The sequence below is a fragment of the Chrysemys picta genome, chromosome 4, assembly GCF_011386835.1.
Source record: "Chrysemys picta bellii isolate R12L10 chromosome 4, ASM1138683v2, whole genome shotgun sequence".
Lineage (NCBI taxonomy): Eukaryota > Metazoa > Chordata > Testudines > Emydidae > Chrysemys > Chrysemys picta.
This window is the reverse complement of record NC_088794.1, coordinates 55,760,337-55,778,424: the sequence shown is the minus strand read 5'-3', so window position 1 is coordinate 55,778,424 and position 18,088 is coordinate 55,760,337. Positions and strand designations below refer to the sequence as shown.

General features: G+C 48.3%; 1 protein-coding gene across 11 annotated transcripts in view; it reads left to right on the top strand.

Moving 5' to 3' along the window:
* LGR6 (leucine rich repeat containing G protein-coupled receptor 6) overlaps positions 1–18,088 on the top strand; it is a 217,822-nt gene that overhangs the window by 86,054 nt on the left and 113,680 nt on the right. For all 11 annotated transcript variants that reach the window (XM_065592333.1, XM_042842452.2, XM_024111271.3 and 8 more), the window contains one exon: positions 9,190–9,261. In XM_065592333.1, the coding sequence (XP_065448405.1) occupies positions 9,190–9,261 (72 nt within the window). The remainder of the gene's footprint in view (positions 1–9,189; positions 9,262–18,088) is intronic.

Here is an 18,088-nt window from a genome sequence, read left to right as displayed (position 1 = left end):
AAAATGTGAATCTGGATGATTTGCCAACGCATTAGGGATTGGATGAATTTCCCCTTCCCTGGGATAAAATGGATTTGAGATTTGCACAGGATTTGAACTACTCATCTCCTGCCTTTGTTATCCTTGACAGCCACTGCCTCTTAGTCTCTCACTGTGACCCATAATGGTGGAGAATCACCTTAGCCAGATGTTTCTGTTTAGATGATCGACAGTGATATCGTTAACAATATTGATATTTAACTTTTCAACATTAGGTTTCAAAGTCAACAGCAGATTGAAAAGCATGGGTCACTAAAACCCCTCAGAACTGTTGTGTCAGGCTCTCTGCAGACTCAGGCATGCATCGTAACCAGAATTTTCAAAAGAGCTTAGCACCTACAGTCAAGGCCAGATTTTCAAAAGACTTCAGCTCCCATTGATCACCACAGTAAATGATCAGATTTTCACAAGTGCTCAGCAATTTGGGTGCACATTGGACACTGAGCTTTTATAAAAATCTGGGCCCCAGTTATGAGTGCTGAGCAACTGAATATTTGGCTCTGAGCAACAATGGTGCAAATATAAATGACTGTGGACCTGATTCTACTTCACACAAATTGCACTGCTCTGGCAGTGGGAAGGGGCTTTAGTGTAGAAGTTACATCTGCTCCGGGTTCCCTTTATGGTACCAGGGAAGGATTCTGCCTCCCAGCTCTTCCTCTTTTACAATACTGCAACAGCGCATAGGGTGATAAAAGCCCCTGAGATAACATGGAGAATTCCCCCAGCAGTCACCCCAGATCAAAGCAAAGAGGCCTTAATGTAAATGGAACCAGGTCCTTCATGCTAATCTGGAATTTTCCCACTAAATATATTTTTGTTGGGAAATGCCGATTCGTCAAAACAGAACCATCTCACATGAAAGGGTCAGACAAACTTCCCATCTTTCAAAAACATTTGGAAAAAAACAAGTTTTGAAATTGTCAGTGTGACAGGTTGGGTCACAGACTCCCTTGGGACTGTCACCTGATGTGCTGAAACTACCTCTGAGCCTGTTTTCCCCACCAGCTTGGGACTCTAGAACCCTGTCTTGTTGAGCCAGACACGCTACTCTTCTGCAATACAGACCAAGGGTCTGAACTACACCCCAAAGCTGCAGGCTTTAACTGAAAACCACTCAGCAGGTATTCCTGTCTCCAGTACCCAGCTCCCAATGGGATTCACACCCCAAATAAATCAGTGTTTTACTCTGTATAAAGCTTATACAGGGTAAACTCATAAATTGTCCACCCTCTAACACTGAGAAATATGCACAGCTGTCTGCTCCCCCAGGTATTAATCACTTACTCTGGGTTAATTAATAAACAAAAGTGATTTTATTCAGTATAAAAAGTAGGATTTATGTGGTTTCAAATAATAGAACAAATTAAGTTACCAAGTAAAATAAAACAAAACACGCATGTCTAAGCCCTAATACATTACGAAACTGAACACAGGCAAATCTCCCCCTCAGATGTTCCACTAAGCTTCTTTCACAGACTAGACTCCTTCCTAGTCTGGGCCCAATCCTTTCCCCTGGTACAGTCCTTGTTAGTTCAAGCTCAGGTGGTAACTAGGGGATTTCTCATGACCGCAGCCCGCTTTGTTCTGTTCCACCCCCTTGTATACCTTTGGCACAGGCAGGAATCTTTTGTCTCTCTGGGTCCCCACCCCTCCTTATAAATGGAAAAGCACCAGGTTTAAGATTGATTCCACCATTCTTCCTGGGCTGGCTTACACAAACACAGGAAGGCTGGGAAAATTCCGGGTGGGAAAATTTTTGAAAATCTCACCAATTCTCACAGGACAGGAATACCATTTCCCACCAGCCCTATAGGCACATTTCCAAAAAGGTTCATCTTGTTAGAGAAACTGGACAGCTTATAAAATAAGGGAAAGAAGGAAACACATTTAATGTTCTGTATTGGGTTGTTGGGGGAAAGCAGCTATATCTCATTAAATCTTAAGCCAGGCCTACACTACAGACTTAGATCGACATAAGGGCAGCTTACATTGACCTAACTATGAAAGTGTCTACACTTACATTTCTCTCCCACCCAGTGGCACTGCCCAACTACACTGACTTAACTCCTCCACCTCCACAAGCAGTGTAGCATCAAGGTCAATGCAGTGTCGGGTGTAGACACAGTATTGCTCATATCAACTGTTACTGGCTTTCAGGAGCCCTCCCACAATGCCCCATCCTGACAGTACAATTGATGCAAGTGTTCCTGGTGAGGCCATGCACCACCAGCACAAAGAGCAAAGTGTAGACACGCACAAGTGATGTAATTACTGCAGTGGCTATATGCCGACATAAGTTAAGTCAACTTAATTCTGTAGTGTAGACATGGCCTTACTTGGCAAATGGATCCAAATTGGCTTGGATATGAACATGCCTATGAAAAGTAACAGAGGGTCCTGTGGCACTTTTAAGACTAACAGAAGTATTGGGAGCATAAGCTTTCGTGGGTAAGAACCTCACTTCTTCAGATGCAATACCCAATACTTCTGTTAGTCTTAAAGGTGCCACAGGACCCTCTGTTACTTTTTACAGATTCAGACTAACACGGCTACCCCTCTGATACTTAACATGCCTGTGGCTTGAACTGGCTGAAAGGCTATGAACAAGAGTAACTAATGCTGCATCGAGCTGGAAAAGGCGTTTGGTAGGGCTCACAGGGCTTGTCTACACTACCCACCTGATCGGTGAGCAGCGATCGATCGAGCAGGGGTTGATTCATCGCATCTATAGATGTAATAAGTCAACTGCTGATCGCTCTCCCGTTGACTCCGGTACTCCACCAGAACAAGAAGCGCAAGCAGAGTCGATGGGAGAGCGTCAGTTGTCGACTTACTGCAGTGAAGACAACACGGTAGTGTAGACAAGCCCACAGAGAGCAGCGGTGTTAGAAATGGGCCTGTTTAACACACTGGGCTTGTCTACACTACTGCAGTGGGTCGATCTAAGATAAGCAACTTCAGCTACGTGAATAGCGTAGCTGAAGTTGACGTACTTAGATCTACTTACCGTGGTGTCTTCACTGCGGTAAATCGACAGCTGACGCTCCCCCGTCGACTCCGCCTGCGCATCTCATTCTGGTGGTGTACTGGAGTTGACGGGAGAGCGGTCAGTTATTGTGTCTATACTAGATGTGATAAATCGACACCCACCCCTCTCCCCCGGCTGGATTGATCACTGCCTGCTGATCTGGCAGTTATGTAGACAAGCCCACTGTTTAATGAGCAGGGCAGAGGGAAGTAAAGAGCACATGAGTGAAATTTGCAGGTGATACTAAACTGGAAAGAATGGCAAACACCAATTAGGGCAGGGAAATAACTGGCTTGACTCTCTTCTCATTTACAACATGTTTACACCTGTAACTCCATTGGCTTGACTCCTGATTTACACCTGTGGAAGTGAAAACAGACTCCGGCTATGTCTACATTTAACTGCAACAGCAGCCTCGCTGCAGCGCTTAAGGGTAGCCACTGACTCTGGAGAGAGGAGGGGTTCTCCCATCTCTGTAATGAATCTACCTCCCCCAAGAGGTGGTGGCTAAGTCAACGAAAGAATTATTCGGTCAGCCTAGCACTGGTTACACTGGCGGTTAGGTTGGCTTAACTAAATCGCTGAGGGGGGGGGGGGGGGATTTTTCACACCTCTGAGCCATGTAGCTGGTTTGACTTAGCTTTTTAGTATAGACCTGGCCTCAGGCCTTACATTCCAGAACCTTAGTAGCCCTGTTGTGGCTACTACCCACCCCTGAGAAGCTCTGGTCTATGTGTGAGAGCGTATTCAGAGAGAGCCAGGCACATCAGGGCAACAAAACTATTTGTGAACTTAGGTCAAATGTGGTGAGTTATTTTTGACTGAAGGAAGAAAAAAAAAAAAAAAAAAACACTGACAAATATTTTTGGAAATGTCAAAACTTTTTGTTTCAGAAAGGAGACATTTTGACTTTTTGTTTCCAAATTCCGCTAATAAAAAAAAAAACCACCAAAAAGATGAAAATGACACAAAATGAAATGAAAATCTAAAACAAAATCAAATTAGCCAAGGTCAAACTAAAAGTTTGGGGCTTTCCATTTTTGGTGAGAAATACCAAAACCAATTCAGTTTTGGGTCAAACCAAACTCTTTGACCTTTTTTTGGTTTGAGGGCCAAACTGCTCAGCCGCAGGTTGAGCCCAGTCTAGGTACTGACATGAAGGGGTAGGTGCATTAGAAACATACCAGACAGCCAGCTCAGAGAACTAGAGAGACCGCTTGTCATCAAGTGTTTTATAGGCATCACAACCACGGAGAGTTCTGAGAAGGGTTTTCAAGGAGGAGAATGTGGTGGCTTGTGGGTGTTTATCCGGAGCGCCTTCCAAGTGTGAGGGGCAGCCTGGGGGAAAACACGAAGGTTCTTGTTTGAAAACGTGATGGAGGCTGGCAGAAGTCAATATCTGGCTGCTGAATGAGAGACGATAGGTGGGTGGGGATAGGTTGTGCTTCCCATGCAGATTGGTGCCGACGGGAAGAATCTCTGGGTGGCAAATGTCACTTCGCTTCCGTGAATAAGCCAGCCCCGCACGATGCTGTTGCCACCCCTCCGCCTGCCCTTCCCCACGCCTCTCAGCGGTGGCCACTGCGGCAGACCCCTCCCCTCCCCTCCTCCTGACTCTGATCTGCAATGCTGGGAGCTCTGGTGTCTCCAGAGGGGAGAGCAGAGTCGAACTTGTCCCTCAGCGAGATGGGCCTGAGCCCCAGCCCTGCACACCCCAAACAGATGTGGGGGTGTCTGAGGTCTGGAGCAAAAGTGGAGATTTTATAGGGACAATCCCGATTGTGGAGGCTTTTTATTATATACGCACCTATTACCCCCCCCCTCCACCCCCATCCTGATTGTTTTACACTTGCTATGTGGTCACCCTCAGTGGAGATAGCCCTAGCTCATCTTCTTGAGGTGGACTGACACCCCTTCCTAGAAGAGCAGCTTCCCATTTCCCATCTGTGCCCCCAGAGGGTGAATTCCCCAGCTCGGGTCTCACAGGCTACTTGGAAATATGGTTCCAGTTTCCTGTGGAGAAGGGGTGAACTGTAATACTGGGGGCAGAGGGGGCCGCTGGTCCTGAATTAGCCGCCATTGTCCACATCGCTGTGAGTCGTTGTCTCTCCTCTAAATGAAAGCAAAGGAGAGAGGCTCCGTCGGCTTGAATGTCATGTATTTTGGCTTCCAACGGTGCATTTAATGGAAGGAATCTGCCCGGCAGGCGGGTGACTTTCAAGAGAGCCTGGAAGGGAAGGGGGAGGAGGCTGCTGATTGACAATAAGCACGGGAATGCAGCACCGTGGGCACAGGGGGATCATTATGTCTTGGGCGTGCCAGGTTAAATGGCCAAAGAAGCTAATGCTGGTGCTGACAGCCAGCTCCCCCCGATTTATACCCCCCCCAAGCTCTCTTCCCACCAGGGGGTGAATAGGACAGTGCCTGCTGGGGTGGGTGGCTTCTTCCCCAGGAACCTCCCAGACTCTGCTCATGCTTCCTTGCTGCTGAGTGCAACATATGCAAGCCCCTACCTGGCCCTGTCACGGGAGCAGAGTTCAGTGCTCGACTGTTTGACTGCGGATCAAGGGGTCCTTAGTTCAGATCCAAGTGCCCCCTTATAAGCTTAGTCTGGGGGGGAAGGGACTGCAGTGCTCTGCTCTGGGTCACCCCGCTAGGGCACACAGCAAGATGGGGCACGGTCTGGGCTCTCGTGTATCAGGTACATTCCAATCTACCTGGGAACTGGCTGCTGTTTGAACGGCCCCCATCTCCCATGCATTACCAAGATTCCTATTGCAGGAACCAGCATCGCCACTTTGGTTTTGTGAGGTGGCTGTTCAAAGCAGCCGGGGGACTGCTGCTCGGGAAGCTGCCCCCCGCCCCCATAGTCTCATCTCCCAGGCATCCTCTCCCCATGTGGAAATCGGCCATCAAAGGGAGCAGTTTCACCGAATCGCACTCCCCTGGTGACAAATAGCCCAGCTTGCCAGGCAGCTTACATACCACAAAGAGGCAGGTTCCAGCCTGCTCCCACACATTAAAGAGACGACCCTGTGCTATTTTATGCTGTCGGAGGCCTAATTATGGGAGCAATTTTCCCTGGATTCCAGCGGTGGGGTGGGGGGTTGAGTTGGGACTGAGTGAGTGCTGGCACGGACACAATTGCGCATGGCCAGCGGTGAGTGGGCATGCCTGGGACTGATCCCAGAAGCTTCTTACAGCCGACAGTCTGTGGCCTTTTTCAAAACACTCGCTGAAATATACTCTGCAGCTTCTGAAATGAATCCATCAGTTAGCACCCGGTTCACACCCACGCCTTTAAAAAAGGAACTGGATTTCTTGCCAGGTCTTAATTCCTACATCCCCTCATACCTATGCCCAATCTCAGGCATTGGTTGCTGAGTCTTACGCCTGATAAGGGCTTTCACGGGTCCTCCCGATGCCCTCCACCCCCAGCCATTGGGTGGCACCACTGCCATGGATGTGCTGTCATCTCTCATGAGTCTCATGGGATTTCATGTTAAAGCCCCAGCTCCTGGAGTCATGTGAATAAATGGGGATCACAGGTTTCCTAGAAACTTACTTTTATTTTTAAGACTTTGTGGTTGCAGAACAGAGCTTGAAAATGTGACTGCATGGATTGGCTTTAAAATCAGGAGATTTAAAAAAACTAATCTCATGATTTTTGGGAGAACCGGCTCAGGATTGTTGAACGCACAGAGTTGGTGATGCTGCTCCAGTGCGTTGGCATCAGGCATAATGTACAGAAAGTGATACCCAGGTGGCAGATGCATTCCACCTTGAGGAGGAGACAGGGCCTTGTGGCTAACGCATTGGGTTTAGGCTCAGGAGATCTGACTTCGGTTCCTGGCTCTGCAACAGAGCCCCCATGTGATCGTGGGAAGGTCACATGTCCTCTCTGTGCCTGAGTCACCATCTGTAACAGTGACTGTAACAATTAGAACTGCTCAGAGAATGGAGCTGAGGAGTGGTTTCATCAAAAGGCCAAAATCCATGTGAACGGAGTCATAGAGTTCAAGGCCAGAAGGGACCCCCAGATCTGACCTCCTGTTTAGCACAGGCCACCAGCCCCACCCTGCCACCCCCACACCAAGCCCCACAACTAGAATTAGCCCAACATTTTACAGCCCTCAGAAGACTAAACTATTGTGTGGTACAGGCAAAGACTAGGAGGGACTGAGGTGCCAACAATTCCCCAGGCCCTGGCAATGGCAGGGCATTGATTAAGTGAAATATACCCAAATGGACCCTTTTGAATCTTACTGAGATTGTGGCCTCCGTGACATCTTGTGGCAGTTAGTTCCACAAACCAATCCGCATCATGTGAAAAAGGGTTTCTTTTATTGGTTTTGAATTTACCACCTTTTTGATTTCGTGTCATGTCCCCTTGTTCCCATGTTGTGAGATGACAGAAGCTCCTGACCTCCTTTCTGCAGAGCATTTTCCGCTTTGTATTCCTTTACCATGCCCCCTTTTTCATTCGCCTCCCCGCTAAAGTAACCATCTCAATCATTACAGTCTCTCCTCATGTGAGATTTTTCCCTGCCCTGATCATTCTTGTCACCTGTCTCTGAACCCCCTCATCCTCTAAGAACATAAGAACGGCCATCCTGGGTCAAACCAATGGTCCATCAAACTCAGTATCCTGTCTTCCGATACTTTAGAGGAAATGAACAGGGCAATTATCGAGAGATCCATCCCCTGCCATCCAGTCCCAGCTTCTTGCAGTCAGAGGTTTAGGGACACCCAGATCATGGGGTTGCATCCCTGACTATCTTGGCTAATAGCCATTGATGGATCTACCCTCCATGAACTGATCTAACTTTTTTTTTGAACCCAGTTATACTTTTGGCCTTTCATAACATCCCCTGGCAATGAGTTCCACAGGTTGATGGTGTATTGTGTGAAGTACTTCCTTATGATTGTCTTAAACTGTTGCCTATTAATTTAATTGAGTGACCCCTGATTTTTGTGTTATGTGCAGGGGTAAATAACACTTTTTTTTCTCCAGACCAGTCATGATTTTATAGACCTCTATCATATCTCCCCTTCTCTTTTCCAAGCTGCGAAGTCCCAGTCTTTTTAATCTTTCCTCGTATGGACGCTGTTCCATGCCCCTAATAATTTTTGTTGCCCTTCTCTGCACCTTTTCTAATTCTAATATATCTTATTTAAGATGGGGCAACCAGAACTGTGGACAGTATTCCAGTGTGGGTGCACCATGGATTTATGTGGTGGCATTGTGATATTTTCTGTATTGGTCTCTCTCTTGTAGCAATGGGTGTGACCCAGGGCACCCAAACCCTCCTGAGCTCTGGAGGAGTTTGGAGCTGGCTATGAACTCATGACTCTGCTCAACATTTTGAGAGTGATGGTGATAAATTGGAAGGAGTTCAGAGGTGTGACCCCAATGAGCAGGGATTTGGAGAGACTGACCTATGGGGAAAGCGTTAAATCTGTGAAGTTTGGTGACACGTGGGGACACGCTAACAGGCCTCCTCTGGCCAAAAGGTGCCAGCCAGGGCAGAGAGGGTGGCAAAAGAGGGCATAGGAATGGGGGTCGGGGGGGGAATAATCCCATTCATAATGAGTTTCTGTGTCCTAGCGAAGGGGGATCGTTCCCACACTGCTGTGCCATCACTACCAGCTTTTAGGCCAGCAAAGCAGGGTTTCTCCTTGCAGTCACTGTTAGTGGCTATCTTTATGGAGGAAAAAGAGTCAAGGCCTCTTACAATGGCAGTCATAAGTCTAATTTCCTCTCTTCTGCCTTAGTGACTGTAGCACAGAGTCCTCTTCCAGTGGGGCATGGAATGGCCCCAGCCATGGGTCATCACTGGGGAATGAGTTTGGGTCGTTCCCTGCTAGAAGCATGAGCCTCCCTCACCATTAGCCGGTAGCAGTAGTAGAAGGCCATTATCCACCCATGTGAGTTAGCCACTAGAGGTGGCACACTAATGAATGGGGTACTGAGTGCGAGTCTTATGTTCAGCATTCAGTCGTATCCACAGTCTTCTCCTGGGCTGTAGCAAGAGGCATGAGGTGCAGGTTATGTGTCCTCTGACAAAGCACCGGCGTTACAGAGATGTTGACGTGACACTGGCTCCTCTTTTCTGCAGGCGCCTCTCTGGAAACCAGCTCTCCCAGATCCCAGGAGAAGCCTTTTCTGGCCTCTACAGCCTGAAGATCCTGTAAGTACCGCGTTTCCCAAGGCACTGCTGTTGGACTCCTGCAGGGCCATTGTCCCAGGGGGTCACATGTGACATGGGACTTTGATCCGTTCAGAGGCAGCTGCCAAGCCACGAGGCACCCAATTACCCGTTTCCGAATCCACACGGGTTAAAGTGCCAAGCCAAATAATCCTGTGGCAGCTCCAGGGCATGCTGGAGGCTCTGTCCTGCTGCTGGTCACAGCTACCGTCTGTCCGCACTGTTTTCTGTGTGTTCTGCAGGATTGTACAAGAATAGAGAGATTCCCCGCCCTGCGGTGAGTCTGGGCAGAAGGAACCTTTCTGGGCTCTCTGTTTCAACCCCTGGCTAGGGGGAACTTTTGGTTTAGCTGGTTGTTTGCTCTGACGCAGCTTGCACTCTTCAAAGAGGAAGGGTTACTCAGTGGTTAGAGCAGCAGCCTGGGATGGGGGAGACCCTGGCTCAAGTTCTGATCTGTTGCATGACCTTGTATCGAGTAGATTGCCATGCTGCAGCTCAGCTCCATGACCTGTGTGCCCCTGGATCACGATACTGCCTGGGAACCAGCGACCGGCCCAGTCCTGAGGTCCCTACGCAGGGGAGTTTTGCCTGAGTAAAACGCTTGTGTGATTTATCTGTACTTTGTAAATTCTCCTCCTTCACAGGTTCTGTAACCTTTCCTCAGCCCCACATCACGCCCTACTCCCTCTTACCTGGCCTTGTTTTCCTGAGAAAGGGGACTAGCAATCCCTAGGCAGCATCTTTCTGGGACCAGACAGCCTTCTTCCTCCATCCCCGGTGCAACATCACGACCCAGAAAACCCCCGCTGGGTCTCCTAGCAGCCAATTGCCCAAGCCCTTCCAACGGGGAAGGCGGTGTGGGGCTAGGGATGGCCCAGTGGGCAGAGACATATGATGGGCAGAGGTTACCAAATTCACAGGGTAGAATGCATCACTGCAGAGATGGGGTCCTCCCAGATCGGAATGTGCCTGACTTTTTGCCATTCCGAGATGGTCCGGCACAGTCTCTGCTCAGCTATCCAGCTGCCCGTCCCTCTCTTCTCTTGAGAGACCTTTCTGAACATCTCTCCTGCAATAAACATTTCACCCTGGAGGCGATGTTTTGAACTCGCCCGCACTGTGAAATCGGCGCAGCCAGCATGGTTTATACGAAGCAAGCAGGTACAAACCTGCTCTCAGGATTAGAGAGTGCAGCCCTGTTTACTAGGTCTTCTGAAGATGTAAAGTATGAATCCTGCCCTAAATCTCTAGGCTTAGCAATCAGATGCTTCTTTATCCATAGCCTGCATTAGGCAAGGTATCAAAGGAACTGAGGAGAAACCGCAGCTCACCCACCCAGTTTCAACAAGGGGAACTTTCTACTCCGGGAACTCGTGGGTTTTGAAAGCCTCTTTTGATCAGTTTATATTTGACTGACTCTCAGCCAACTGTGGATGCAGAATGTAGGAACATCCTATGAAGGATGAGTTATTCCCTGAGTCTGCACAGCGCCCCCTGCAGGCTAACGGGGAGCCAGCTCTGCCTCTCCAGACACCAGAGCAGACTGAGTGACACCCGTGTCCTGTGACAATTCCTGGGAGACGCCAGGCGGGGGCCTTGCCAGGTGCAGTGGGACCCCTTGGGCAGAGAGGCGAGGAAGGGAAATGTACATGGGGACTGGATCCTCCAAACGCTTACTCCAAGGCTGCCGTCTGCATCGCTGTATTCCTCTGCCATCGAGGCAGGAAGCGAAGACTAAGTCCAGCTCTTCCGGCCGACACTGGCCCTTTCCTCTGCTAGGATCCCTCCCCTGCTTATGGAACAAGGCCTCAGGGCCAGCTCTCAGCATAGGCCCAGTGTGCAGCCGCGCGGGGCCCTATTTTGCAGCACCCAGGCCAGGGATGGAGGGAGACTGTGCGAGGAGGCGAATCCAGGCTTGGCCCAACCCAGGAGGCCCCATACATCTTAAAGCCCTGGGGCCATGCAGTCTCCCCTGCAGCCCAGAAGGGGGCACTGAAAACCTGAAGGTGCATCCTGAAGACCAAGACTTGCCGTACCTTGGGCTCCATTTGCCTGGGCATGGTGGCTGCAGTTTGCTCCCCCAAATCCAGCACTGACAAGGTCACCCCCCAGGGGACAATATCTGATGAGCACCTCCGCCCTTCCGCAGAGAGCCCCTGTGGGAGAAAGCAAAGAGAGGATTAAAATCCCCACCCCACTCCTGCCACCTCCAGCCTAGGAAAGATGCCAGCTGGTTGCTGTCTGTGCAGCTGTAGGGAATGCCCAGCTGAGGGCCCAGCTCCCTGTGGAACAAGACACCCCCTTAGACCCTGCTTTGGTTGCCAGGCCTGCAGGTGTGTATGGAGGGAAGCTGCTCGATCTGGCTGGGAGGCAGAAGTTCCTTGTGGGGGAGGGGAGAAGGCGAGCTGGCTCTGAGACCCACTCCTCACCCCCTCTGGGGTGAGTCCAGGCTGAAGGAATCTTTCCAGGCACTTAGTTTCAAACCCTGCTGGATGTGGGGAGTTTTTGGCTCAGTTGGTTATTTGCTCCGACCGAGTGGTTAGAGCAGTCACCTGGGATGTGAGAGACCTTGGTTCAAATCCCTGCTCTGCCAAGTGCCAGAGAATCTCCCTATGACCTTGGGTAAGTCACTTAGACTCCCTGTGCCTCCATTCCCCATTTGTATCATGGAGATGAGAGTGTGGATGCCTATGAGGGTAAATATGGTAAAGATTGTGAGGCACTCAGATACAACGGTAACAGGGTGATCATATAAGTCCCGCAAGTATATCCCTCAGCTTGGGGGTGGGTCTCATGGGTGTGGCTTGACCTGTCTTCCTACCTTCCAACTGCACTGAACATTAGGGCCTTTTCCATGCATGGAATAAGGCTACACTGGAAAGCAGGACTGGTGTGACTGTAGATGTGGTGTGACTCTAGTGCACAAACAAGGGTCATTACCGCCTGCCATGGTTACAATATAGTTTCCAAACTGTTATGGGCAGGGCTACACAGATTTTGCCCGGGACCCCTAAAACTGAGCCCCCCCTCTTCAAAAAAATTACTACTGAGCGGAGAGTGAGCCTGTCCTGCACTCACCCTACAGTGGTGTGTCCTGTCCCATGGGGCTGGGGGCATTGCAATCTGATACATGGGGTCGCAGAGCCACTCCAGTTTGTACCAGAGAGCAACGCCACTTACTCAAATTTGGCCCAAGTTGCCCTTCTGTCATGACAGGGAGTGGCCAGGCCAAACCTGAGAAGCGCCAGGTCACCATACCACTTGGTTTGGGGGCCCTCACAACTAGGGGAAAAGGGAAAACTGCCCCACTTGATATTCTCAAACTAGGGAAAGGTGGCCTAGATGAAATTACTATAAGGTGGGTGCACAATTTATTGAAAGTCCATGCTCAAAAGTGTAGTTATCAATAGGTTGCTATCCAACTGCGAGGATATATCTAGCAAGGTCCTGCAGGGGTCAGTCCTGGGTCTGATACTATCCAATATTTTCATTAATGATTGGATAATGGAATGAAGAGTGTGCTTATGAAATTTGCAGATAAACCAAGATGAGAGGGGTTGCAAGCGCTTTGGAGGACAGGATTAGAATTTAGGAAGGAAAAATCAGAACTACAGAATGCTCAATAGCTGGCTAGGTGGTACTGCTGAAAAGGATCTGAAGGTTATAGGGGTTCACAAAAGGCATATGAGTCAACAGTGTAATGCATTTGCAAAAAAAGGATGATCATTCTGGGGTGTATTAACAGGAGTATCATATGTTAGACATAGGAGGTAATTGTCCTGCTGTACTTGGCACTGGTGAGGACTCAGCTGGAGAATTGTGTCCAGTTCTGGATGCCAAACTGGGGAAAAGGTGGACAAACTGTAGAGAGTCCAGAGGAGAGCAACCCAAATCCTAAAAGGTTTAGAAAACCTGACCTAACTGGAAAGGTTAAAAACTGGGCCTGTTTAGTCTTGAGAGAGACTGAAGGGGGACCTGATAACAGTCTTCAAATGTGTTAAGGGCTGTTATAAAGAGGACAGTGATCAACTGTTCTCCATGTCCGGAAGGTAGGACAAGAAGTAATGGGCTGAATTTGCAGTGAGGGAGATTTAGGTTAGAGATTAGGGAAAACTTTCTAAGTCTGAGGATAGTTAAGCTCTGAAATATGTTCCAAGGAAGGTTGTGGAACCCCCGTCACTAGAGGTTTTTAAGAACAGGCCGTACAACACCTGTCAGGGATGGTCCAGGTTTACTTGGTTCTGCATCAGCGCAGGGGGCTGGATTAGATTACCTCCCAAGGTCCCTTCCAGACTGACATTTCTATGATTCATAATTCCAAGACCAGAAGGGACCATTGTGATCATCTAGCCTGACCTCCTGTGTAACACAGGCCCTAAAACTTTCCCCAAATAATTCCTAGAGCAGATTGTGACGGTACCTCCCATAAGGATTTATGGAAATATGTTTAGAATTTGTTTTATGCTACATATGCCATGTAACATATCTCAAAAGTTATGATCTACTGAATCTGTTAATCCTATTTGTATGCATGTATCATTCTTGTATTCGAAGTTATGAATACTGGCTGTGTACTGGCTTGATTTCTAAATAACCTTAGTAGAGCATTTGGTCAGTTCCTGGAGAAAGGAATGTTGAAGTTAAGTATCTAATCAAGAAACACTTAAAGGACAATGGATCGTGGAATACTCCAATCCACATCAGAGGTCTACTTTAGGATGTTCAAGGTAGCATGTAAACAATGGATGCTACCTGTAATGGACATGTGACTTGCCTAGGTGACTCCTAAACTCCATCTTGGAGCTGGACTTTGCATAGGAGTGAGGAGGGGGTCTCCACCCACAAGAAAGAGTCTATTTAAACCCCTGAGAGACCCCTCCATTTGGACTTCAGCTGGCTAAAGAGAGAGCCTCTCCACCCCCCAGGATACTGGGAAGAAACTGGAACAAAGGACAGTAACTACAGGGGTGTGAGTGATTGCTGGACCCAGGCTAAAAGGAGATTAATCTTTAAAAGGGAGAATTCTGGAACTGGTGAGGATCTTATCTGTATTCAGTTTGATTAGACATAGATTTGCGCATTTTATTTTATTTTGCTTGGTGACTTACTTTGTTCTGTCTGTTACTACTTGGAACCACTTAAATCCTACTTTCTGTATTTAATAAGTAAAAAGTGATTTTATTAATTAACTCAGAGTATGTGTTTGCTCCCCCAGGTATTAATAATTATGCATATCTCTCTATCAGTGTTATAGAGGGCGAACAATTTATGAGTTTACCCTGTATAAAGCTTATACAGGGTAAAACGAATTTTTATTTGGATTTAGACCCCATTGGAAGTTGGGCATCTGAGTGTTAAAGACAGGAACATGTCTGTTAGCTGCTTTCAGGTAAACCTGCAGCTTTGGGGCAAGTAATTCAGACCCTGGGTCTGTGTTGGAGCAGACGGGAGTGTCTGGCTCAGCAAGACAGGGTGCTGGAGTCCTGAGCTGGCAGGGAAAGCAGGGGTAGAAGTAGTCTTGGCACATCAGGTGGCAGCTCCCAAAGGGGTTTCTGTGATCCAACCCGTCACACAGATCTTTTAGAAAAACATCCCATCGTGATTTAAAAATTGTCACTGAAGGAGACTCTACCCTGGTCCTTGGTAAATTGTTCCAGTGCTTAATTACTCTCACTGGTAAGAAACTATGTCTTATTTCCAGTCTGTATTTTTCTAGCTTCAACTTCCAGCCATTGGATCATGGTCTGACTTCCTCTGCTAGATTGAAAGGGCTATGATTAAATAGTTGCTCCCCATGCAGGTACTTACAAACTGTAATCAAGTCAACCCTTAACCTTCTCCTGGTTAAGCTGAATAGGTTTTGCTCCTTGAGTCTATCACTCTAAGGCAGGTTTTCTAATCCTTTCATCATTCTTGGGGCTTTTCTCTGACCCCTCTTCAATTTATCTTGAATTGTGGGCACCAGGACTGGACACAGGATTCCAGCAGCAGTCACACCAGTGCCAAATACAGAGGTCAAATAACCTCTCTGCTCCTACTCAAGATTCCCCTGTTTCTGCATCCAAGGATTGCATTAGACCTTCTGGTCACAGTGTCGCACTGGGAGCTCATGCACAGTTGCTTGTCCATGACAACCCCGAAACCTTTCTCTGTCACTGCTTAGACACAGGCACCCATTCTGTAGGTCTGCCCTGCGTTTCTTTTTCCTAGATATATACAATTACATATAGCCATATTAAAACACATATTGTTTGCTTGTGCCCAATTTATTAAGTGATCCAGATCATTCGCCTGTCCTCTTCATTATTTACCACTGCCTCAATTTTTCTGTCATCTGCAAACTTTATTAGGAATGATTTAATGTTTTCTTCCAGGTCATTAATAAAAATGTTAAATAGTGTAAGGCCAAGACCCAATCCCTGCAGGACCCCACCAGAAACACGCCCACTCAATGACGATTCCCCATTTACAGTTACATTTTGAGACCTATCAGTTAGCCAGCTTTTAATTTAGTTAATGTGTGACATGTTGATTTTATATCTTTCTAGTTTTTTAACCAAAAGGTCATGCAATACCAAGTCGAAGTATAGTATCAATACTATTATCTTTATCAACCAAACTTGTAACATTAAAAAAAAAATCAAATTAGTTTGACAGGATTTATTTTCAATAAACCCATGCTGATTTGGAACTAATTCTATAACCCTGCTTTAATTCCTTATTAATCAAGTCCCATATCAGCTGCTCTATTAACTTGCCTGGAATTGATAGACTGACAGGTCTTTAATTACCCAAGTTTACCCTTTTAAAATATTGGCACATTAGCTTTCTTCCAATCGTTTGGATCTTCCCCAGTGTTCCACGGCTTATTGAAAATCAACATTAATGCTCCAGCGAGCTCCTTGGCCAGCTCTTTTAAAACTCTTGGATGCAAGTTATCTGGACCTGCTGATTTAAATCTTGGTCCCCTAATACCTGGTCCTGCATCCTGGAGCACCCTGCCTTCCTCCCAGCAGCCCCTGCTGCCAAGCTGTGCCTATTGATTGAGAGTGATATTAAAGATCTCACAGAAATCCCCCTCACCGCAAGAGAGCGAATCCAAAACTGCTTTAGAATTCATCTGACCCATTGCATCTTCCTCTGGGGAGGTGCACAGGGCTTGCTGGGATAACAAGGCAAAGAGAGAGAGAGTCTGTGTTTGCAGTGACTGACCCATGCAGTCTCCACTGTTGGGATTAGTCATGTAAAGGGGTTTTCACTTTTCAAAAAGAAGCAATGCATTCTCAGCCCTCTTATCACTGGGCATGTTCAGCATCCCCGAACCTTTGCTGCGAGGGCTAGGTGGAGGTTAGGTTCCTAGCCAGGTTTGCAGGGATGCATTAGCCTCTTGTGTCCTCTTGATTTACTTCTCTCCTCTAAGAGCTGCTCTAATTGTTTTCTGTAATGATATTGGCGGCTCCCTGGGAGTGAGGCCACTGGCTAGGATTGCCAGGTGTCCGGTTTTCGACCGGAATGCTCAGTCGAAAAGGGATGCTGGCAGCTCCGTTTAGAACCGCTGACCGGGCTGCTAAAAGTCCAGTCAGTGGTGCAGCAGGGCTAAGGCAAGCTCCCTGCCTGCCCTGGCGCCGCGCAGCTCCCGGAAGCAACGGCATGTCCCTGTGGTCCCTAGGCGCAGGAGCGGCCAGGGGGCTCCAAGTGCTGTCCCTGTCCTGAGTGCCAGCTCCGCAGCTCCCATGGCCTAGGGGTCACAGGGACATGCCGTTGCTTCCAGAAGCTGTGCGGAGCCAGGGCAGGCAGGGAGCTGCCTTAGCCCGCTGTGCTGCCGCCTGAGCTAAGTGCCGCCAGGCAGGAGCCCGCACCCCAACCCCCTTTCCCAGGTCAGAACCCCCTCCCGCACCCTAACTCCCTCCCAGAGCCCACACTCCCCACCCCCTGCCCGGATAGAGGATTATGTTCTCACCAATGTAGAAACGTTTACGTACTTGGGCAGCACCATCAGCCAGGATGGTGGAACAAGCCAGGACATCCGGAACAGAATCAATAAAGCCAGGAACACCTTCAGGAGCTTAACTACAGTCTGGAAATCATCAAAATACAACACCAAAACCAAACTTAAGATTTATCAGAGCTGTGTACTTTCAACACTGCTTTATAGTGCAGAATGCAGGGGAATGAGAAAGTACGCCCCAAAGCACTGTGCCACTGAATGAGGACAGCAAGAGAGGCACACCCCAAACCAAAGGGATGGAGGAATCATTTCACTGGGCTGTTGGGCCATATGCAGTGCTTGTGGAGTCACCTGCACATGTGCACTGTTGGTGTGGAAAAGGCCTTCCTCTGATCGGGTAGCTTTTACACCTGTCCTGTCAGACAACATCCTGGCCTCGGTTACACATGGCTTTGCCACCTCTCAGCTGGACCACACCAGTGCAACATCGCAGGGTGTGAAACCATTACGGTTCAGAACTCTGCCGTGCATCTCCTTGGCAACATGGGCTACCAGGAGCACATCACATCTGTCCTCCACTGCCTTAGGGAGCAGCCTGCTTTGTCTCTCTCTGTTTTTGTGTTCTTGTATGTTCGTCTGAACTCTGCGAAATAAAGTAGTGTTACGTTGCAATCTTCCAGGGAGAGGATTTCTATCTCACTTCTCTGTACGCCGGAAACATTAAAGATGTCTCCTTGCCAACTCTCTTGAAGCTGTGCCAGCTTCCCTCTCCTCCACCTACTCAGAGCTCTCAGCCATCATGCTTCAGCCAGGTCCAAGAAGAGCTCAGCCTCCATTCACCCCAGTTTTTGTGATGGTGGC